At 47.7% G+C, this 25,061-nt stretch overlaps 1 protein-coding gene across 2 annotated transcripts in view; it reads left to right on the top strand.

Moving 5' to 3' along the window:
• sap30bp (SAP30 binding protein) overlaps positions 1-25,061 on the top strand; it is a 207,549-nt gene that overhangs the window by 164,169 nt on the left and 18,319 nt on the right. For both annotated transcript variants that reach the window (XM_072482942.1, XM_072482941.1), the window contains exons 7-9: positions 3,952-4,012; positions 17,293-17,344; positions 17,473-17,531. In XM_072482942.1, coding sequence (XP_072339043.1) covers positions 3,952-4,012; positions 17,293-17,344; positions 17,473-17,531 — 172 coding nt within the window. The remainder of the gene's footprint in view (positions 1-3,951; positions 4,013-17,292; positions 17,345-17,472; positions 17,532-25,061) is intronic.

Below are 25,061 nucleotides of genomic sequence, written 5' to 3'. Positions count from 1 at the left end.
AGGAGGGGTTGCTGCTGTCTGACTGTGCTGAAGACGAGGAGTTACTGCTATCTGACTGTAATGAAGAGGAGGGGTTACTGCTGTCTGACTGATGAAGTGGAGGGGTTACAGCTGTCTGACTGTGATCTAGAGGAGGGGTTACTGCTGTCTGAATGTGGTGAAGAGGAGGGGTTACTGCTGTCTGACTGGTGAAGAGGAGGGGTTCCTGCTGTCTGACTGATGAAGGGGAGGGGTTACTGCTGTCTGACTGTGATCTAGAGGAGGGGTTACTGCTGTCTGAATGTGGTGAAGAGGAGGGGTTACTGCTGTCTGACTGGTGAAGAGGAGGGGTTCCTGCTGTCTGACTGATGAAGGGGAGGGGTTACTGCTGTCTGACTGTGATCTAGAGGAGGGGTTACTGCTGTCTGAGTGTGGTGAAGAGGATTGGTTACTGCTGTCTGACGGATGAAGGGGAGGGGTTACTGCTGTCTGACTGATGAAGAGGAGGGGTTACTGCTGTCTGACTGGTGAAGAGGAGGGGTTACTGCTGTCTGACTGGTGAAGAGGAGGGGTTACTGCTGTCTGACTGGTGAGGGGCTGTTTAGCACAGGGCTAAATCGCTGCCTTTGAAAGCAGGCCAGCAGCACGGTTCGATTGCCGTAACAGCCTCCCCGAACAGGCGCCAGAATGTGGCGACTAGGCTTTTCACAGTAACTTCATTTGAAGCCTACTTGTGACAATAAGCAATTTTCATTTTCATTTCAAGAGGTGTTACTGCTGTCTGACTGTGATGAAGAGGAGGAGTTACAGCTGTCTGACTAGGTGAAGAGGAGGGGTTACTGCTGTCTGACTGTGGTGAAGAGGAGGGGTTATTGCTGGCTGATTTTGGTGAGGAGGGGTTACTGCTGTTTGACTGGTGAAGAATCATAGAATTAACAGTGTAGAAGGAGGCCATTTGGCCCATCGAGTCTGCACCGGCCTTTTAAAGAGCACCTACCGAAGCCCACAACTCCACCCTATCCCAGTAACCCAGCCGAACCCTTTTTTATTGTCTCTGAGGGTAATTTAGCACGGTCAATCCACCTAACCTGCACATCTGTGGGCGGAAACCGGAGAACACAGGAAACCCACGCCGACAAGGGGAGAACGTGCAGACTCCACACAGATAGCGACCCAAGTCGGGAATCGAACCTGGACTTGTGAAACTAACCACTGTGCTATTGTGCTGCCCAAAGAGATGAAGTTACTGCTATCTGACTGTGGTGAAGAGATTAGGTTATTGCTGTCTGATTGTGGCGTGGTGGAGAGGTTATTGCCTCTCTGACTGACGTGTGGAGGAGCAGTTAGTGTAATCTGACTGTAGTGTGGAGGAGGGGTTGCTACTGCCTGACTGGAATGCGGAGGAGTTAGTGCTGTCTGACTGTCGTAAGGTTGAGGAGTTACTGCTGTCTGACTGTCGTGAGGTTGAGGAGTTACTGCTGTCTTACTGTCGTGAGGTTGAGGAGTTACTGCTGTCTGACTGTCGTGAGGTTGAGGAGTTACTGCTGTCTGACTGTCGTGAGATTGAGGAGTTACTGCTGTCTAACTGTAATATGGAGGAGGAGTTATGCTGTCTGACTGTAGTGAGGAAGAAGGGTCACTGCTGCCTGACTGTAATGTGGAGGAGGAGTTACTACAGTCTGACCGGAGTGTGGAGGAGTTAGTGCTGTTTGACTCGTGAGGATGAGGAGTTATGCTGTCTGACTGTAGTGAGGAAAAGGGTTACTGCTGTCTGACTGCTGCCTGACTGGGGTGTGGAGGAGGGGTTACTGCTGCCTGACTGGCGTGTGGAGGAGGGATTACTGCTGTCTGACTGTTGTGAGCAGGAAAGGTTGCTGCTGTGTGACTGTCGTGTGGAGCAGGGGTTGATGCTGTTTGTAGTGTAGAGGTGTTACTGCTGTCTGATTGGTGAGAATGAGGGATTGCTGCTGTCTGACTGTATTGTGGAGGAGGGGTTATTGCTGGCCGACTGATCTAGAGCAGGTGTTGCTGCTGTTTGGCTGTCTTGTGGAGCAGGTGTTGCTGCTGTTTGACTGTAGTGTGAAGAAGGGGTTACTGCTGTCTGACTGTAGTGTGCAGATGGGGTTGCTGCTGTCTGACTCTGGTGTGGAGGAGAGGCTACAGCTTTCTGACTGCAGTGTGGAGGAGAGATTGCTGATTTCTGACTGCAGTGTGGAGGAGGGGTTATAGAGTCATAGAGGTTTACATCATGAAAACAGGCCCTTCGTCCCAACTTATACATGCCGCCCATATTTTACCACTAAGCTCGCCCAATTACCCGCATTTGGCCCAAATCCCACTATATCCATTTTTCCCATATAATTGTCGAAATGCTTTTTAAAAGACAAAATTGTGCCCACCTCTGGCAGCTCAATCCAGACACTCACCACCCCCTGTGTAAAATAAATTGCACCTCTGGACCCTTTTGCATCCCTTCCCCCTCACCTTAAACCTATGCCCTCTAGTTTTAGACTCCCCTACCTTTGGGAAAAGATGTTGACTATCTACCTTATCTATGCCCCTCATTATTTTATAGACCTTCATAAGATCACGCCTAAGCCTCTTACGCTCCAGGGAAAACGTCCCAGTCTAGCCAGCTTCTCCTTATAACTCAACCCATCAAGTCCCGTTAGCATCCTCGTAAATCTTTTCTGCACTCTTTCTAGTTTAACAATATCCGTTCTATGATTGGGTGACCAGAACTGTACACAGTATTCCAAGTGTGGTCTTGTGCAACTTCAGCAAGATGCCCCGACTCCTGTATTCAATATTCTGACCAATGAAACCAAGCATGCTGAATGCCTTCTTCACCACCCTGTCCATCTGTGACTCCACTTTCAAGGAGCTATGACCCTGTACCCCGAGATCTCTGTTCTATAACTCACTCCAATACCCTACCATTAACTGAGTAGGTCCTGCCCTGATTCGATCTACCAAAATGCTCCACCTCACATTTATCCAAATTAAACTCCATCTGCCATCATCGGCCCACTGGCCCAATTGATCAAGATCCTGTTGCAATCCTAGATAACCTTCTTCACTGTCCACTATGCCACCAATCTTGGTGTCATCTGCAAACTTACTAACCATGCCTCCTAAATTCTCATCCAAATCATTAATAGAAATAACAAATAACAGTGGACCTAGCACTGATCCCTGAGGAACACCGCTGCCAGGTTACTGTTTTCTGAGTGTAGTGTGGAGAAGGAGTTACTGATGTCTGACTGTAGTGTGGAGGAGGGATACTGCTGCCGAACTGCAGTGTAGAGGAGAGGTTACTGCTGTCTGACTGTGATGTAGATGAGAGGTTACTGTGCCTGACTGTAGTGTGGAGGAGAGGTTACTGCTGCCTGATTGTGATGTGGAGGAGGGGATACTGCTGCCTGACTGTAGTGTGGAGGAGAGGTTACTGCTGCCCGACTGTAGTGTGGAGGAGAGGTTACTGCTGCCCGACTGTAGTGTGGAGGAGGGGATACTGCTGCCTGACTGTAGTGTGGAGGAGAGGTTACTGTGCCTGACTGTAGTGTGGAGGAGAGGTTACTGCTGCCTGACTGTGATGTGGAGGAGGGGATACTGCTGCCTGACTGTAGTGTGGAGGAGAGGTTACTGTGCCTGACTGTAGTGTGGAGGAGAGGTTACTGTGCCTGACTGTAGTGTGGAGGAGAGGTTACTGCTGCCTGACTGTAGTGTGGAGGAGAGGTTACTGTGCCTGACAGTAGTGTGGAGGAGAGGTTACTGCTGCCCGACTGTAGTGTGGAGGAGAGGTTACTGTGCCTGACTGTAGTGTGGAGGAGAGGTTACTGCTGCCTGACTGTGATGTGGAGGAGGGTTATTGCTGTCTGACTAATCTCGAGGAGAGTTGTTGGATTTTGATGTTGGTTGGTGTGGACTGTGTCTAAACAGGTTAAACAACTTATGCTCTCTATCTTTCAGCATTTATGAAAAACTAATACAGTTCTGTGGCATTGATGAACTCGGTACAAACTATCCAAAGGTACATGTTCAACTCTTCAGTATCGGTGTAGCTGACAGTTTGCACTGTTACAATCTTGTTTGATGTTATAAGTAAATGAGAAGATCCCAGAATGGACCCCTGGCTCAAAAGATCGCAACTTGTACTTTTTTAGTTGTGAAACATGGAGGAACAGAGTCACAGGCCACTATTTAGTTTTAAGAAAAAACATTTATTAAACAAAGTTGGAGTATAATGTAATACTCCTTTACTAACCCCTTAGCTTAACAAATAAACACAAATTTAAAGATTAATATGGGCAGCACGGTAGCAAAGTGGTTAGCAGAGTTGCTTCACAGCTCCAGGGTCCCAAGTTCGATTTCCGGTTTGGGTCATTGTCTGTGCGGAGTCTGCGCGGGTTTCCTCCGGGTGCTCCCATTTCCTCCCACAGTCCAAAAATGTGCAGGTTAAGTGGATTGGCTGTGCTAAATTGCCCTTAGTATCCACAAAAGGTTAGGTGGGGCTATGGGGATAGGGTGGAGGTGTGGGGTTGGGTGGATGTGTGGGCTTTCCAAGAGCCGGTGCAGACCCGATGGGCCGAATGGCCTCCTGCACTGTAAATTCTATGATTCCATGGATTACAAAGTACATCTTGAGCTGCAATGGTTTTATTGACACAAAAAGTCCCTTTTAAGCATGCAAGATGACTGTGATCAAATACACGCACTTCTTTCTGAACACAATAGTGCCTGGATTTCTCCTCTGAATTGCCCCCAGTGATGATCACAAAAGAGTTCCCACTCTCCACTCCAAAAACCATGCTTTAAATTCTTCTCTTATAATAACGTGGTTTGCATTCCGAAACCAAGACCAGGTTTTCCAAATTACACTTTTATCAGAACTTCCACTCCACTTTTAATACAGCATCTAGTTAAGGATTTTACACAACCCCTTTAAGATTCATTTCGCTTGACTGATGTGCAAACTGCTCACAATTGCTTCCCTGGCGAGACGGATTAGGGAAAACCCCAAGGCGTTCTACACTTATGTGAGAAATAAGAGAATGATCAGAGTGAGAGTAGGGCCGATCAGGGATAGTGGAGGGAACTTGTGCCTGGAGTCTGAGGACATGGGGGAGGCACGAACATAGAACATAGAAAATACAGCACAGAACAGGCCCTTCGGCCCACGATGTTGTGCCAACCCTTTGTCCTAGATTAATCATAGATTATCATTGAATTTACAGTGCAGAAGGAGGCCATTCGGCCCTTTGAGTCTGCACCGGCTCTTGGAAAGAGCACCCTACCCAAACTCAACACCTCCACCCAACACCAAGGGCAATTTTGGACACTAAGGGCAATTTATCATGGCCAATCCACCTAACCTGCAAAACTTTGGACTGTGGGAGGAAACCGGAGCACCCGGAGGAAACCCACGCAGACACTGGGAGGATATGCAGACTCCGCACAGACAGTGATCCAAGCCGGAATCGAACCTGGGACCCTGGAGCTGTGAAGCAATTGTGCTATCCACAATGCTACTGTGCTGCCCTTAAGAACAAATAAATCTACACTATATAATTTTACTGTAATCCATGTACCTATCCAATAGCTGCTTGAAGGTCCCTAATGTTTCCGACTCAATTACTTCCAAAGGCAGTGCATTCCATGCCCCCACTACTCTGGGTAAAGAACCTACCTCTGACATCCCCCCCTATATCTTCCACCATTCACCTTAAATTTATGTCCCCTTGTAATGGTTTGTTCCACCCGGGGAAAAAGTCTCTGACTGTCTACTCTATCTATTCCCCTGATCATCTTATAAACCTCTATCAAGTCGCCCCTCATCCTTCTCCGTTCTAATGAGAAAAGGCCTAGCACCCTCAATCTTTCCTCGTAAGACCTACTCTCCATTCCAGGCAACATCCTGGTAAATCTTCTTTGCACCTTTTCCAAAGCTTCCACATCCTTCCTAAAATGAGGCGACCAGAACTGTATATAGTACTCCAAACCCGAGACACTACACGTGTAGTGTCTCCCACCCGCCCTCCTCCTCTAACCTAATAATAAAACCCATTGGTCTGAGGTAAGTACCATATTTTATTATATTATTATTATTTTTTAGCCAGATCTTGGTAGAAAGTTAGAGGAATGGCAGGGAAGGGAGTGCAATGTTCCTCCTGCAGGATGTTTGAGGTGAGGGATGCAGTTAGTGTCCCTGCTGATTTTACCTGCAGGAAGTGCTGCCATCTCCAGCTCCTCCAAGACCGAGTTAGGGAACTGGAGCTGGAGTTGGAAGAACTTCGGATCATTCGGGAGGCAGAAGGGGTCATAGATAGCAGCTTCAGGGAATTAGTTACACCAAAGATTGGAGATAGGTGGGTAACTGTAAGAGGGACTGGGAAAAAACAGTCAGTGCAGGGATCCCCTGCGGTCGTACCCCTGAGAAACAAGTATACCGCTTTGGATACTTGTGGGGGGGGGGACTTACCAGGGGTAAGCCATGGGGTACGGGCCTCTGGCACGGAGTCTGTCCCTGTTGCTCAGAAGGGAAGGGGGAGAGGAGCAGAGCATTAGTAATTGGGGACTCTATAGTCAGGGGCACAGATAGGAGATTTTGTGGGAGCGTGAGAGACTCACGTTTGGTATGTTGCCTCCCAGGTGCAAGGGTACGTGATGTCTCGGATCGTGTTTTCCGGGTCCTTAGGGGGGAGGGGGAGCAGCCCCAAGTCGTGGTCCACATTGGCACCAACGACATAGGTAGGAAAGGGGACAAGGATGTCAGGCAGGCTTTCAGGGAGCTAGGATGGAAGCTCAGAACTAGAACAAACAGAGTTGTTATCTCTGGGTTGTTGCCCGTGCCACGTGATAGTGAGATGAGGAATAAGGAGAGAGAGCATTTAAACACGTGGCTACAGGGATGGTGCAGGCGGGAGGGATTCAGATTTTTGGATAACTGGGGCTCTTTCTGGGGAAGGTGGGACCTCTACAGACAGGATGGTCTACATCTGAACCTGAGGGGCACAAATATCCTGGGGGGGAGATTTGTTAGTGCTCTTTGGGGGGGTTTAAACTAATGCAGCAGGGGCATGGGAACCTGGATTGTAGTTTTAGGGTAAGGGAGAATGAGAGTATAGAGGTCAGGAGCACAGATTTGACATCGCAGGAGGGGGCCAGTGTTCAGGTAGGTGGTTTGAAGTGTGTCTACTTCAATGCCAGGAGTATACGAAACAAGGTAGGGGAACTGGCAGCGTGGGTTGGTACCTGGGACTTCGATGTTGTGGCCATTTCGGAGACATGGATAGAGCAGGGACAGGAATGGATGTTGCAGCTCTCGGGGTTTAGGTGTTTTAGTAAGCTCAGAGAAGGAGGCAAAAGAGGGGGAGGTTTGGCGCTGCTAGTCAAGAGCAGTATTACGGTGGCGGAGAGGATGCTAGATGGGGACTCTTCTGCCGAGGTAGTATGGGCTGAAGTTAGAAACAGGAAAGGAGAGGTCACCCTGTTGGGAGTTTTTTATAGGCCTCCTAATAGTTCTAGGGATGTAGAGGAAAGGATGGCGAAGGTGATTCTGGATATGAGCGAAAGTAACAGGGTAGTTATTATGGGAGATTTTAACTTTCCAAATATTGACTGGAAAAGATATAGTTCGAGTACAATAGATGGGTCGTTTTTTGTACAGTGTGTGCAGGAGGGTTTCCTGAAACAATATGTTGACAGGCCAACAAGAGGCGAGGCCACGTTGGATTTGGTTTTGGGTAATGAACCAGGCCAGGTGTTGGATTTGGAGGTAGGAGAGCACTTTGGGGACAGTGACCACAATTCGGTGACGTTTACGTTAATGATGGAAAGGGATAAGTATACACCGCAGGGCAAGAGTTATAGCTGGGGGAAGGGCAATTATGATGCCATTAGACGTGACTTGGGGGGGATAAGGTGGAGAAGTAGGCTGCAAGTGTTGGGCACACTGGATAAGTGGGGCTTGTTCAAGGATCAGCTACTGCGTGTTCTTGATAAGTATGTACCGGTCAGACAGGGAGGAAGGCGTCGAGCGAGGGAACCGTGGTTTACCAAGGAAGTGGAATCTCTTGTTAAGAGGAAGAAGGAGGCCTATGTGAAGATGAAGTGTGAAGTTTCGGTTGGGGCGATGGATAGTTACAAGGTAGCGAGGAAGGATCTAAAGAGAGAGCTAAGACGAGCAAGGAGGGGACATGAGAAGTATTTGGCAGGAAGGATCAAGGAAAACCCAAAAGCTTTCTATAGGTATGTCAGGAATAAGCGAATGACTAGGGAAAGAGTAGGACCAGTCAAGGACAGGGATGGGAAATTGTGTGTAGAGTCTGAAGAGATAGGCGAGATACTAAATGAATATTTTTCGTCAGTATTCACTCAGGAAAAAGATAATGTTGTGGAGGAGAATGCTGAGCCCCAGGCTAATAGAATAGATGGCATTGAGGTACGTAGGGAAGAGGTGTTGGCAATTCTGGACAGGCTGAAAATAGATAAGTCCCCGGGACCTGATGGGATTTATCCTAGGATTCTATGGGAGGCCAGGGAAGAGATTGCTGGACCTTTGGCTTTGATTTTTATGTCATCATTGGCTACAGGAATAGTGCCAGAGGACTGGAGGACAGCAAATGTGGTCCCTTTGTTCAAAAAGGGGAGCAGAGACAACCCCGGCAACTATAGGCCGGTGAGCCTCACGTCTGTAGTGGGTAAAGTCTTGGAGGGGATTATAAGAGACAAGATTTATAATCATCTAGATAGGAATAATATGATCAGGGATAGTCAGCATGGCTTTGTGAAGGGTAGGTCATGCCTCACAAACCTTATTGAGTTCTTTGAGAAGGTGACTGAACAGGTAGATGAGGGTAGAGCAGTTGATGTGGTGTATATGGATTTCAGCAAAGCGTTTGATAAGGTTCCCCACGGTAGGCTATTGCAAAAAATACGGAGGCTGGGGATTGAGGGTGATTTAGAGATGTGGATCAGAAATTGGCTAGTTGAAAGAAGACAGAGGGTGGTGGTTGATGGGAAATGTTCAGAATGGAGTACAGTCACAAGTGGAGTACCACAAGGATCTGTTCTGGGGCCGTTGCTGTTTGTCATTTTTATCAATGACCTAGAGGAAGGCGCAGAAGGGTGGGTGAGTAAATTTGCAGACGATACTAAAGTCGGTGGTGTTGTCGATAGTGTGGAAGGATGTAGCAGGTTACAGAGGGATATAGATAAGCTGCAGAGCTGGGCCGAGGTGGCAAATGGAGTTTAATGTAGAGAAGTGTGAGGTGATTCACTTTGGAAGGAATAACAGGAATGCGGAATATTTGGCTAATGGTAAAGTTCTTGAAAGTGTGGATGAGCAGAGGGATCTAGGTGTCCATGTACATAGATCCCTGAAAGTTGCCACCCAGGTTGATAGGGTTGTGAAGAAGGCCTATGGAGTGTTGGCCTTTATTGGTAGAGGGATTGAGTTCCGGAGTCGGGAGGTCATGTTGCAGCTGTACAGAACTCTGGTACGGCCGCATTTGGAGTATTGCGTACAGTTCTGGTCACCGCATTATAGGAAGGACGTGGAGGCTTTGGAGCGGGTGCAGAGGAGATTTACCAGGATGTTGCCTGGTATGGAGGGAAAATCTTATGAGGAAAGGCTGATGGACTTGAGGTTGTTTTCGTTGGAGAGAAGAAGGTTAAGAGGAGACTTAATAGAGGCATACAAAATGATCAGGGGGTTGGATAGGGTGGACAGTGAGAGCCTTCTCCCGCGGATGGATATGGCTGGCACGAGGGGACATAACTTTAAACTGAGGGGTAATAGATATAGGACAGAGGTCAGAGGTAGGTTCTTTACGCAAAGAGTAGTGAGGCCGTGGAATGCCCTACCTGCTACAGTGGTGAACTCGCCAACATTGAGGGCATTTAAAAGTTTATTGGATAAACATATGGATGATAATGGCATAGTGTAGGTTGGATGGCTTTTGTTTTGGTGCAACATCGTGGGCCGAAGGGCCTGTACTGCGCTGTATTGTTCTATGTTCTATGTTCTAAATGTGGCCTTACCAAAGTTTTGTACAGCTGCATCATCACCTCACGGCTCTTGAATTCAATCCCTCTGTTAATGAACGCGAGCACACCATAGGCCTTCTTCTATCCACTTGAGTGGCAACTTTCAAAGATGTATGAACATAGACCCCAAGATCTCTCTGCTCCTCCACATTGCCAAGAACTCTACCGTTAACCCTGTATTCCGCATTCATGTTTGTCCTTCCAAAATGGACAACCTCACACTTTTCAGGGTTAAACTCCATCTGCCACTTCTCAGCCCAGCTCTGCATCCTATCTATTGTCTCTTTGCAGCCGACAACAGCCCTCCTTACTATCCACAACTCCACCAATCTTCGTATTGTCTGCAAATTTACTGACCCACCCTTCAACTCCCTCATCCAAGTCATTAATGAAAATCACAAACAGCAGAGGACCCAGAACTGATCCCTGCGGTACGCCACTGGTAACTGGGATCCAGGCTGAATATTTGCCATCCACCACCACTCTCTGACTTCTATCGGTTAGCCAGTTCGTTATCCAACTGGCCAAATTTCCCACTATCCCATGCCTCCTTACTTTCTGCAGAAGCCTACCATGGGGAACCTTATCAAATGCCTTACTAAAATCCATGTACACTACATCCACTGCTTTACCTTCATCCACATGCTTGGTCACCTCCTCAAAGAATTCAATAAGACTTGTAAGGCAAGACCTACCCCTCACAAATCCGTGCTGACTATCCCTAATCAAGCAGTGTCTTTCCAGATGCTCAGAAATCCTATCCTTCAGTACCCTTTCCATTACTTTGCCTACCACCGAAGTAAGACTAACTGGCCTGTAATTCCCAGGGTTATCCCTAGTCCCTTTTTTGGATAGGGGCACGACATTCGCCACTCTCCAATCCCCTGGTACCACCCCCGATGACAGTGAGGACAAAAAGATCATTGCCAACGGCTCTGCAATTTCATCTCTTGCTTCCCATAGAATCCTTGGATATATCCCGTCAGGCCCGGGGGACTTGTCTATCCTCAAGTTTTTCAAAATGCCCAACACATCTTCCTTCCTAACAAGTATTTCCTCGAGCTTACCAATCTGTTTCACACTGTCCTCTCCAACAATATGGCCCCTCTCATTTGTAAATACAGAAGAAAAGTACTCGTTCAAGACCTCTCCTATCTCTTCCGACTCAATACACAATCTCCCGCTACTGTCCTTGATCGGACCTACCCTCGCTCTAGTCATTCTCATATTTCTCACACGTGTAAAAGGCCTTGGGGTTTTCCTTGATCCTACCCGCCAAAGATTGTTCATGCCCTCTCTTAGCTCTCCTAATCCCTTTCTTCAGTTCCCTCCTGGCTATCTTGTATCCCTCCAATGCCCTGTCTGAACCTTGTTTCCTCAGCCTTACATAAGTCTCCTTTTTCCTCTTAACAAGACATTCAACCTCTCTTGTCAACCATGGTTCCCTCACTCGACCATCTCTTCCCTGCCTGACAAGGACATACATATCAAGGACACGTAGTACCTGTTCCTTGAACAAGTTCCACATTTCACTTGTGTCCTTCCCTGACAGCCTATGTTCCCAACTTATGCACTTCAATTCTTGTCTGACAACATCGTATTTACCCTTCCCCCAATTGTAAACCTTGCCCTGTTGCACGTACCTATCCCTCTCCATTACTAAAGTGAGAGTCACAGAATTGTGGTCACTATCTCCAAAATGCTCCCCCACTAACAAATTTATCACTTGCCCTGGTTCATTACCAAGTACTAAATCCAATATTGCCCCTCCTCTGGTCGGACAATCTACATACTGTGTTAGAAAAGCTTCCTGGACACACTGCACAAACACCACCCCATCCAAACTATTTGATCTAAAGAGTTTCCACTCAATATTTGGGAAGTTAAAGTCACCCATGACTACTACCCTGTGACTTCTGCACCTTTCCAAAATCTGTTTCCCAATCTGTTCCTCCACATCTCTGCTACTATTGGGGGGCCTATAGAAAACTCCTAACAAGGTGACTGTTCCTTTCCTATTTCTGACTTCAACCCATACTACCTCAGTCGGCTGATACTCCTCGAACTGCCTTTCTGCAGCTGTTATACCATCTCTAATTAACAATGCCACCCCCCCCCCCCTCTTTTACCACCCGCCCTAATCTTATTGAAACATCTATAACCAGGGACCTCCAGCAACCATTTCTGCCCCTCTTCTATCCAAGTTTCCGTGATGGCAACCACATCGTAGTCCCAAGTACCGATCCATGCCTTAAGTTCATCCACCTTATTCCTGATGCTTCTTGTGTTGAAGTATACACACTTCAACCCATCTACGTGCCTGCAAGTACTCTCCTTTGTCAGTGTTCCCTTCCCCACTGCCTCATTACACGCTTTGGCGTCCTGAATATCGGCTACCTTAGTTGCTGGACTACAAATCCGGTTCCCATTCCCCAGCCAAATTAGTTTAAACCCTCCCGAAGAGTACTAGAAAACCTCCCTCCCAGGATATTGGTGCCCCTCTGGTTCAGATGCAACCCGTCCTGCTTGTACAGGTCCCACCTTCCCCAGAATGCGCTCCAATTATCCAAGTACCTGAAGCCCTCCCTCCTACACCATTCCTGCAGCCACGTGTTCAACTGCACTCGCTCCCTATTCCTAGCCTCGCTATCACGTGGCACCGGCAACAAACCAGAGATGACAACTCTGTCTGTCCTGGCTTTTAACTTCCAGCCTAACTCCCTAAACTTGTTTATTACCTCCACACCCCTTTTCCTACCTATGTCGTTGGTACCAATATGCACCACGACTTCTGGCTGCTCCCCCTCCCCCTTAAGGATCCTGAAGACACGATCCGAGACATCCCTGGCACCCGGGAGGCAACATACCTTCCGGGAGTCTCGCTCGCGACCACAGAATCTCCTATCAATTCCCCTAACCATTGAATCTCCTACAACTATTGCTTTTCTATTCTCCCCCCTTCCCTTCTGAGCCCCAGAGCCAGACTCAGTGCCAGAGACCTGGCCGCTAGGGCCTTCCCCCGGTAGGTCATCCCCCCCCCCCCCCAACAGCATCCAAAACGGTATACTTGTTTTGAAGGGGAACGGCCACAAGGGATCCCTGCACTGTCTGCCTGTTTATTTTTTTCCCCCTGACTGTAACCCAGCTATTCTTGTCCTGTACCTTGGGTGTGGTTACCTCCTTTTAACTCTTCTCAATCACCCCCTCTGCCTCCCGGATGATCCGAAGTTCATCCAGCTTCAGCTCCACGGTCTTTGAGGAGCTGAAGTTGGGTGCACTTCCCGCAGGTATAGTCAGCGGGGACACCGGTTGTATCCCTCACCACCCACATCCTACAGGAGGAGCATGCAACTGGCCTAGCCTCCATCCCCTCTTACCTGACAGAATATAGCTGCCCTGTGGACTAACTAGATCTCCGCCCTCCGACTCTGCTGCCAGTCAGCTACACTTTCTGTAAACTCCTGGCTCTCTCCTCACTCTTTGCGGAAATGTCGGAAACAAAATGAAAGGAGCAACTTACTGCCTCCTCACCTAACTCACTCGGTCACCAAACTCTTACTATAGCACTGAAATGCACCAAATTCAGCACTCCCTCAGTCACCAAACTCTCACTCAAATGCACCAAATTCAGCACTCAGTGCAAACAAAGTCTGCACTGTAGGGGATCACTTTTATACTGTGAATCTAGCCTCTGAAAACTGGCCTAATCCAATTAACTAATTAACAAGCTCCAGCTGCAAGTGCCTACAAGTAGAAGCTTGTTTAAAGCTGATTGAAAATTCACATTCTTCTAAACCAAACAGCAACTTTTAAGTTAATTAACTAAATAAAAGAAAGACTAAACTTCAGATGAAAATGAAGCCTTATAGTCCCTCGGTCACCAAACTCTTACTATAGCACTCAAATGCACCAAATTCAGCACTCAGAAATGAATACTTTGCTTCAGTATTCACTGGAGAGAGGGACCTTGTTGCTCATGCGAACAGTGTGAACCAGGTTAATAGACTCGAACAGGTTGATATTAAGAAGGAGGATGTGCTGGTAATTTTGAAAAGCATCAGGATAGATAAGTCCCCTGGGCCTGATGGGATATACCCGAGGTTACTACGGGAAGCGAGGGAGGAATTTGCTGCGCCATTGGCGATGACCTTTGCGTCCTCACTCTCCACTGGAGTAGTACCGGATGATTGGAGGAAGGCGAATGTTGTTCCCCTGTTCAAGAAAGAGAATAAGGAAATCCCTAGCGATTACAGACCCATCAGTCTTACGTCTGTGGTGAGCAAAATATTGGAAAGGATTCTGAGCGATAGGATTTATGATTATTTAGAAAAACATAGTTTGATTAAAGATAGTCAGCATGGCTTTGTGAGGGGCAGGTCATGCCTCACAAGCCTCATTGAATTCTTTGAGGATGTGACGAGACACATTGATGAAGGTCGGGAAGTGGATGTGGTGTATATGGATTTCAGTAAGGCGTTTGATAAGGTTCCCCATGGTAGGCTCATTCAGAAAGTTAAGGGGCACGGGATACAGGGAAATTTGGCTGTCTGGATACAGAATTGGCTGGGCGAAAGAAGACAGTGATTGGTAGTGGATGGAAAGTATTCCGCCTGGAGGTCAGTGACCAGTGGTGTCCCGCAAGGATCTGTTCTGGGACCTCTGCTCTTTGTCGTTTTTATAAATGACTTGGATGAGGAAGTGGAAGGGTGGGTTAGTAAGTTTGCTGATGACACGAAGGTTGGGGCAGTTATAGATGGTGTTTAGGATTGTTGCAGGTTACAACAGGACATTGACAGAATGCAGAGCTGGGCTGAGAAGTGGCAGATGGAGTTCAACCTAGATAAATGTGAAGTGATTCATTTTGCAAGGTCGAATTTGAATGCTGAAAACAGGGAGGATTTTTGGAAGTGTGGAGGAACAGAGGGATCCACGTACATAGATCCCTCAAAGTTGCCACCCAGGTTGATTGGGTTGTCAAGAGGGCGTATGGTGTGTTGGCTTTCATTAACAGGGGATTGAGTTTAAGAGCCGCGAGGTTTTGCTGCAGCTTTATAAAACTCTAGTTAGAGCACACGTGGAATATTGTGTCCAGTTCTGGTCGCCTCATTATAGAAAGGATGTGGATGCTTTGGAGAGGGTACAGAGGATGCTGCCTGGACTGGACTGCCCCCCCACCGATCAGCCATCCCCCTTTCTGGGTCCGACCCCTGCCCATGCGCGCGCCGCCATCTGCCCGCCTCCAGGTAGCCCTCACCCCCGACCTCCTCTGTGTCCCCGAACCTAGGTCTCTCCCTCGTCAGCAGAGTAACTCCCCCCTCCCCCAGCAACATCACCCTATAACCCAACCCTTGCCCCGTATTGAACCAATACACACACCACACTGTGCTTCCGTGGACTAGCTCACCCAGCTAGCCTGGTGACCCTCGCTTCCGGAGCCACAAAGTCTCCCACCTGTTGTTCCCTACGCCTCTTCCCCCCCCCGCCCATCGAAACCGCTTCCCGCATCAAACCAAAACCGAACAATCTCCGAATTACCATAGGAAACTGCCCAAGAGAGACAGAGACCCCCACAAGAAAACCCCTCAATAATACGATTTAAAGTAATACAAAATAAAAATAAAAAAAGCCCCCACCAACCATCCCCATCAAAACACCGAAAAACACAACAAAAAACAAATATCTTTTACTCCCCCGTCTTCACCCAAACTTCAAAGACAACAAAAAAACGCAACAATCAAACCATATATACATCGTTCAGAAGCAAAGGAGAAAAATACCGCCGCTTAAGTCCAAATAGTTCTCAGTTCTGCACCAGACCTTTCTTCCAGGCAAAGTCCATCGCCGTGGCTTCCTCGCCATCGCCCTGTCCACCTCCAACGGTCGGGGAAAAGCCTCCTCCCCCAGAAGCTTCTGGAACATATTTACCACAAAAGCGCCAGCATCAGCCCCTTCAGGGAGACCGACAATTCTCAAATTCTGTCGGCGTGCGCTGTTCTCCAGCTCTTCCACCTTTTCTAACAGCCTTTTCTGCTGATCCTTCAGCATCCCCACCTCCAGTTCCACCACCATTTGGTGCTCCTCCTGGTCCGCCAGCGTTTTCTCCAACTTCTGGATCGTCCGATCCTGGGCATCCAGCCTACGTTGTTTCCGATCGACCGACTCCTTTATTGGGTCGAGACAATCTCCTTTCTGTCTGGCAAAGCCCTCTTGGATGACCTGCATCAGCTCCTCCATCGATGGCTGGGCCGTCGCAGCAGGGGTCCGAATGTCAGTTAGCTTCAGCAGCCACTTCTATCCTGCCCTTGCTTATCTTTCTATTTCTTCCCTTACGATCCCTTGGGGTTCTCCATTCCATGCACCACTGTGTGGATCCAGTACTTAAATGCCCTCACTTTCAAAATCAGAACTCAAAGCCATGAAAAAGTCGGGGGGAAAGGTCCAAAAGCCCGGCCAGAGTGGGAGCCACCAAGTGTGCGACTTACTCCCTCATAGCCGCCACCGGAAGTCCAAATACCTTATTTCTAATCCAAAGATAAATCCCTTAAAACCACCTTTATTCTCCGAGCAGCACTCTCTCCCTCACATTTTGTGACCGAGAAACTCAGGTGATGGCTTAGAATAAGAACGAATATGAGGTGAATCTGGAAATGATGACAGCGACCTGGCTTTTAAACGCTTTCAGATTAGTAGAGAAAGGAGCAGAGTGACTTGGGGAATTGAGATGTTTCACAGATGGTTTCACAGATCACAAGTGTCGAGATGGATGAACTAGACTTGGAGATAGTGTCGTGCTTTCATGATTTTGAACCTCATGAGGTTGAGATAGTGGCTCAAATTCAGATATTGCAGTTTATCAACTTGTAGAAACCTGTCCAAGTTGGACAAACAATGGATCAAACCTTAAATCTCACCCACCTCCCCCCGCTCCCTACTACATCCAAAACATTGTAATAAACGTGATGGAGTCAGGAGAGGCAACTCGACAAAAATGGAGAAAGATCCTAGTGAAGAAGGTGTCACTCTTGCACTCAAGTAAGGTTCAGGGTTGTCACTGCATTCATTTTCTTGAAATCCACTTTAGAAAACAGTCATGTCTTTTTTTTGATTGGGTATTCATCAAGTTGAGTGATTTTCTGGTTTGCTATCCAGAATTCTGTGTCTAGAACAATAGATACGGTTAACGCTCCTACGTCGCAACATAATATAAGAGCTCTGTGTCCAGCCTATTATTCCAGCTTGTTTGACATGTGACTTTCTCAACAGGACATGTTTGACCCCCACGGATGGTCAGAGGAGTCATATTATGAGGCTTTAGGTAATGTTTTACTCGCAGCCATGGTGAGCACCGCCTCGGCTGCGTGTGTCTGTCTCGATCACTTTCAGAATATTGGCAATGCCCGACTCTGGCCTATTCTCATACCCCATTCCCTTCTCCTCTTTCAGCCAAGGCCCAGAAAATAGAAATGGACAAAATCGAGAAAGCCAAGAAGGAGCGGACAAAGGTGAGTGAAGCCCAGCCTGACGAGTACCATTGAAACCCCCGGCATAGGAAATGGTAAAGCCAGCGTCAAACTAATGTTTAATTTCCTCTGTCACAACAACATGCCTTAATCCCAATCTGAGCACACCCAGTTCCCCATGTACTTGTACATTAAAACATTATCCAGTGAGCTTTGACAAAGAGTCATCCAGACTTGAAACGTTGCCTCTCTTCTCTCCCCCCAGATGCTGTCACACCTGCTGAGATTGTCCAGTATTTTCTGCTTTTGTTTCAGATTCCAGCATCTGCAGTGATTTGCTTTTATCCAGTTAGCAACCCTCCACTATATCATCTATCATTTATGTCATGGTTGGATGCGTTAGTGTCCAATCCTATCCTCACCTAATATCCAGTGATGTGGAGATGCCGGCGTTGGACTGGGGTGAGCACAGTACGAAGTCTTACAACACCAGGTTAAAGTCCAACAGGTTTGTTTCGATGTCACTAGCTTTCGGAGCGCTGCTCCTTCCTCAGGTGAATGAAGAGGTCTGTTCCAGAAACACATATATAGACAAATTCAAAGATGCCAAACAATGCTAGGAATGCGAGCATTAGCAGGTGATTAAATCTTTACAGATCCAGAGATGGGGTAACCCCAGGTTTAAGAGATGTGAATTGTCTCAAGTCATACATTGGCCATGGCCAATTAATATCCAGTCACATGCACTTCCCAGGAACAATCACAAAATGGTCATCAGGAACTGCATTTCCAACCCGCACGACAAACCAACATTGCAAGTTCAAGCCATTTGATTAATAATGTAAAGCTCTCTCTCGCAGATAGTGTTATGTTCTCAAGATAGCTGAGGATTGGGAATTGACATAGAACCATAGAATCCCAACAGTGCAGAAGGAGACAATTCAGTTCATCAAGTCTGCACCGACACTCTGAAAGAGCACCCTACCGAGGCCCACTCCCATACCCTATATCCGTAACCCCACTGAACCTGCACATCCTTGTACATTTACGGGCAGTTTTAGCATGGCCAATCCACCTGACCTGTACATCTTTGAACATCTTCAATTGTTTTGGGATTCTTTGTTTCAGAGCCTCCTTCCTAATGGCTCAAAGTGTTTTTACTCACTCCTCTATCTGGGTGAAAATTAAAGTTTGTCTCTGATAATTGTAGTTGTTGCTTCTCCTTGTTTTCGGAAGACAGCTGAATAACACAACACTAGACCTTGCCTTGAACTTTAACTGCTGAGCAGAATTCTTAAACATTTAAAGAGCAAGCAAGTAGTAGCTGTAACACAACCTATATTTTTGCAGTGGTTGTTGCTAGCTTCTCATGGTAGAGCAGATACATTTCCAATGGCTGTGCTAAATTAGAACAAAGAACAAAGAACATTACAGCACAGGAACAGGCCCTTCGGCCCTCCCAGCCTATCCCGATCCTTTATCTGAACCTGTCGCCTATTTTCCAAGGATCTACTTCCCTTTGTTCCCTGCCCGTTCATATATCTGTCTAGATGTATCTTAAATGATGCTATTGTGCCTGCCTCTACCACCTCCGGTGGCAAAGTGTTCCAGGCACCCACCACCCTCTGCGTAAAAATCTTTCCATGCACATCTCCCTTAAACTTTCCCCTTCTCACCTTGAAATCGTGACCCCTTGTAATTGACAGCCCCACTCTTGGAAAAAGCTTGTTGCTATCCACCTTGTCCATACCTCTCATAATTTTGTACACCTCAATTAGGTCCCCCCTCAACCTCCGTCTTTCCAACGAAAACAATCCTGATCTATTCAACCTTTCTTCATAGGTAGCACCCTCCGTACCAGGCAACATCCTGGTGAACCTCCTCTGCACCCTCTCTAAAGCATCCACATCCTTCTGGTAATGTGGCGACCAGAACTGCACGCAGTATTCCAAATGTGGCCTAACCAAAGTCCTATACAACTACAAAACAAACAAAGAACAAAGAAATGTACAGCACAGGAACAGGCCCTTCGGCCCTCCAAGCCCGTGCCGACCATGCTGCCCGACTAAACTACAATCTTCTACACTTCCTGGGTCCGTATCCCTCTATTCCCATCCTATTCATGTATTTGTCAAGATGCCCCTTAAATGTCACTATCGTCCCTGCTTCCACCACCTCCTCCGGTAGCGAGTTCCAGGCACCCACTACCCTCTGCGTAAAAAACTTGCCTTGTACCTCTACTCTAAACCTTGCCCCTCTCACCTTAAACCTATGCCCCCTAGTAATTGACCCCTCTACCCTGGGGAAAAGCCTCTGACTATCCACTCTGTCTATGCCCTTCATAATTCTGTAGACCTCTATCAGGTCTCCCCTCAACCTCCTTCGTTCCAGTGAGAACAAACCGAGTTTATTCAACCGCTCCTCATAGCTAATGCCCTCCATACCAGGCAACATTCTGGTAAATCTCTTCTGCACCCTCTCTAAAGCCTCCACATCCTTCTGGTAGTGTGGCGACCAGAATTGAACACTATACTCCAAGTGTGGCCTAACTAATGTTCTATACAGCTGCAACATGACTTGCCAATTCTTATACTCAGTGCCCCGGCCAATGAAGGCAAGCATGCCGTATGCCTTCTTGACTACCTTCTCCACCTGTGTTGCCCCTTTCAATGACCTGTGGACCTGTACTCCTAGATCTCTTTGACTTTCAATACTCTTGAGGGTTCTACCATTCACTGTATATTCCCTACCTGCATTAGACCTTCCAAAATGCATTACCTCACATTTGTCCGGATTAAACTCCATCTGCCAACTCTCCGCCCAAGTCTCCAAACAATCTAAATCCTGCTGTATCCTCTGACAGTCCTCATCACTATCCGCAATTCCACCAACCTTTGTGTCGTCTGCAAACTTACTAATCAGACTAGTTACATTTTCCTCCAAATCATATATATATACTACAAAGAGCAAAGGTCCCAGCACTGATCCCTGTGGAACACCACTGGTCACAGCCCTCCAATTAGAAAAGCATCCTTCCATTGCTACTCTCTGCCTTCTATGACCTAGCCAGTTCTGTATCCATCTTGCCAGCTCACCCCTGATCCCGTGTGACTTCACCTTTTGTACTAGTCTACCATGAGGGACTTGTCAAAGGCCTTACTGAAGTCCATATAGACAACATCCACTGCCCGACCTGCATCAATCATCTTAGTGACCTCCTCGAAAAACTCTCTCAAGTTAGTGAGACACGACCTCCCCTTCACAAAACCATGCTGCCTCTCACTAATACGTCCATTTGCTTCCAAATGGGAGTAGATCCTGTCTCGAAGAATTCTCTCCAGTAATTTCCCTACCACTGAAGTAAGGCTCACCGGCCTGTAGTTCCCTGGATTATCCTTGCTACCCTTCTTAAACAGAGGAACAACATTGGCCATTCTCCAGTCCTCCGGGACATCCCCTGAAGACAGTGAGGATCCAAAGATTTCTGTCAAGGCCTCAGCAATTTCCTCTCCAACCTCCTTCAGTATTCTGGGGTAGATCCCATCAGGCCCTGGGGACCTATCTACCTTAATATTTTTTAAGACACCCAACACCTCGTCTTTTTGGATCTCAATGTGACCCAGGCTATCTACACACCCTTCTCCAGACTCAACATCTACCAATTTCTTCTCTTTGGTGAATACTGATGCAAAGTATTCATTTAGTACCTCGCCCATTTCCTCTGGCTCCACACATAGATTCCCTTGCCTATCCTTCAGTGGGCCAACCCTTTCCCTGGCTACCCTCTTGCTTTTTATGTACGTGTAAAAAGCCTTGGGATTTTCCTTAACCCTATTTGCCAATGACTTTTCGTGACCCCTTCTAGCCCTCCTGACTCCTTGCTTAAGTTCCTTCCTACTTTCCTTATATTCCACGCAGGCTTCGTCTGTTCCCAGCCTTTTAGCCCTGACAAATGCCTCCTTTTTCTTTTTGACGAGGCCTACAATATCTCTCGTTATCCAAGGTTCCCGAAAATTGCCGTATTTATCCTTCTTCCTCACAGGAACATGCAGGTCCTGAATTCCTTTCAACTGACACTTGAAAGCCTCCCACATGTCAGATGTTGATTTGCCCTCAAACATCCGCCCCCAATCTATGTTCTTCAGTTCCCGCCTAATATTGTTATAATTAGCCTTCCCCCAATTTAGCACATTCATCCTAGGACCACTCTTATCCTTGTCCACCAGTACTTTAAAACTTACTGAATTGTGGTCACTGTTACCGAAATGCTCCCCTACTGAAACATCTACCACCTGGCCGGGCTCATTCCCCAATACCAGGTCCAGTACCGCCCCTTCCCTAGTTGGACTGTCTACATATTGTTTTAAGAAGCCCTCCTGGATGCTCCTTACAAACTCCGCCCCGTCTAAGCCCCTGGCACTAAGTGAGTCCCAGTCAATATTGGGGAAATTGAAGTCTCCCATCACCACAACCCTGTTGTTTTTACTCTTTTCCAAAATCTGTCTACCTATCTGCTCCTCTATCTCCCGCTGGCTGTTGGGAGGCCCCCAACATTGTGACTGCACCCTTCTTATTCCTGATCTCTACCCATATAGCCTCACTGCCCTCTGAGGTGTCCTCCCGCAGTACAGCTGTGATATTCTCCCGAACCAGTAGTGCAACTCCGCCTCCCCTTTTACATCCCCCTCTATCCCGCTGTAACATGCCGACTCTTGTACTCAATACCCCGTCCGATGAAGGCAAGCATGCTGTATGACTTCTTGACCATGGTTTCACAGGTCGGCGCAACATCGAGGGCCGAAGGGCCTGTACTGCGCTGCAATGTTCGATGACCACTCTATCGACCTTCGTTGCCACCTTTAGGGTACAATGGACCTGAACACCCAGATCTCTCTGTACATCAATTTTCCCCAGGACTCTTCCATTGACCGTATAGTCTGCTCTTGAATTAGATCTTCCAAAATGCATCACCTCGCATTTGCCTGGATTGAACTCCATCTGCCATTTCTCTGCCCAACTCTCCAATCTATTTATATTTTGCTGTATTCTCTGACAGTCCTCTTCGCTATCTGCAACTCCACCAATCTTAGTATCATCTGCAAACTTGCTAATCAGACCACCTATATCTTTGTCCAGATCATTTATGTAGATCACAAACAACAGTGGTCCGAGCACAGATCCCTGTGGAACACCACTAGTCACCCTTCTCCATTTTGAGACACTCCCTTCCACCACTACTCTCTGTCTCCTGTTGCCCAGCCAGTTCTTTATCCATCTAGCTAGTACACCCTGAACCCCATGCAACTTCACTTTTTCCATCAACCTGCCATGGGAAACTTTATCAAACGCCTTACTGAAGTCCATGTATATGACATCTACAGCCCTTCCTTCATCAATTAACTTTGTCACTTCCTCAAAGAATTCTATTAGGTTTGTAAGACATGACCTTCCCTGCACAAAACCATGCTGCCTGTCACTGCTAAGTCTATTTTCTTCCTATCCCTCAGTATCTTCTCCAACAGTTGGCCTACGACTTACGTCAAATTCACAGGTCTATAATTCCCTGGATTATCCCTGCTACCCTTCTTAAACAAAGGGACAACATTAACAATTCTCCAGTCCTCCGGGACCTCACCCGTGCTCAAGGATGCTGCAAAGATATCTGTTAAGGCCCCAGCTATTTCGTCCCTTGCTTCCCTCAGTAACCTGGGATAGATCCCATCCGGACCTGGGGACTTGTCCACCTTAATGCCTTTTAGAATACCCAAAACATCCTTATGCCGACTTGACCTAGAGTATTTAAACATCCATCCCTAACCTCAACATCCGTCATGTCCCTCTCCTTGGTGAATACCGATGCAAAGTACTCATTAAGAATCACACCCATTTCCTCTGACTCCACGCATAAATTCCCTCTTTTGTCTTTGAGTGGGCCAATCCTTTCTCTAGTTACCCTCTTGCTCCTTATATACGAATAAAAGGTTTTGGGATTTTCCTTAACTCTGTTAGCCAAAGATATTTCATGGCCCCTTTTAGCCTCTTTATTGCATGTTTGAGATTTGTCCTACTTTCCCGATATTCCTCCAAAGCTTCTTCAGTTTTAAGTCGCCTAGACCTTATGTATGCTTCCTTTTTCATCTTCGCTAGTCTCACAATTCCACCCGTCATCCATGGTTCCCTAATCTTGCCTCATTTTCACAGGGACATGTCTGTCCTGCACTCTAATCAACCTTTCCTTAAAAGACTCCCACATTTCAAATGTGGATTTACCCTTAAACAGCTGCTCCCAATCCACATTCCCTAGCTCCTGTCGAATTTTGTTGTACTTGGCCTTTCCCCAATTTAGCACTCTTCCTTTAGGACCACTCTCGTCTTTGTCCATGAGTATTCTAAAACTTACGGAATTGTTTTTTGTTTTTTTAAAATATATTTATTCAAATGTTTCAACAAATTTTCAACAAAACCCCTCCCCAACAAAAAGAAAGAAACAAGAACACAACAATCAGAAATTATACATTGGATTTCCCCCATATACAATAACCCCCCCATATAACATTTAGAAACACAAATAGGGAAAAAAAAACACCTTCACGCAAACGCCACCCCAAAGGAAACCCCCCCTGCCCTTGGGCTGCTGCTGCTGACTCCTCTTAACGCTCCGCGAGATAGTCTAGGAACGGTTGCCACCGCCTGAGGAACCCTTGAACAGACCCTCGCAAGGCAAACTTTATCCTCTCCAGCTTGATGAACCCTGCCATGTCATTGATCCAACCACGTCTGCCTTCAGTCCCCTTAAGTGTGCGAACACCCGGGCCCTCTTGACCGGCCCGTTCAGGCCCCTCACATTCCAACTTATCAGCTGGATCAGGGGGCTACTCGCCACCCCTCCCCGCCGACTAGCCATCTCCTTTTCTAGGCCAGCCACGTGCCCGCGCCTCCCGCACCCTCCAGTCCCCCAGGCGGCGGACCCCCGCCCCGACTACCTCTCCTACTTCCAGCTCCCCTTTGGCCAATGCAGCAGCAACCCAGTTCCTCCCCCTCCCCCCCGCTAGATTCTCATCTAGCCATTTTGCTCCCTCCATGACACTCCTGTCGGTCAGCTGACTCCTACTGACCCCGGCATCTCCCGCCATTCCATCGACCCCCCAGTGTGAGAATCCCCCCACCCCTTGGCAGCCAGTGTGCGCTCCTCTCCCTCACCCCCCCCCCCCCCCCCCCCCGGCCCCCGGCCCCGGCCCCATCCTTCCCTAACGCGGGAAAAAGCCCGCACTTTCCTGAGCCGGCCCGCCTCCTCTGGCGCAGCTCCTTTTTGCGGCCTTACCCCAACTCCCCTTCCCCGGGCCTCCACGCCCACTCTTCCTCCGTGGGGCCCTGCCCCTCCAACACCGACGCCCACACTCTCCCACAGCCCCCACATCAAATCCATTCACCCATCCCCACCCAGCACTCAAACAAAAAGAACATTCCCCAAACGCAGTAAACACAGTAAGCATCCCCCCACGCCAAACCTTCAATTTGAGTCCAAGTTTTCAGTCTGTATAAAGTTCCATGCCTCATCAGGCGTTTCAAAAT

This window comes from Scyliorhinus torazame, chromosome 18, assembly GCF_047496885.1.
Source record: "Scyliorhinus torazame isolate Kashiwa2021f chromosome 18, sScyTor2.1, whole genome shotgun sequence".
Classification (NCBI taxonomy): domain Eukaryota; kingdom Metazoa; phylum Chordata; class Chondrichthyes; order Carcharhiniformes; family Scyliorhinidae; genus Scyliorhinus; species Scyliorhinus torazame.
The sequence above is the reverse complement of the archived record's forward strand: the minus strand, read 5'-3'. Positions and strand labels throughout refer to the sequence as shown.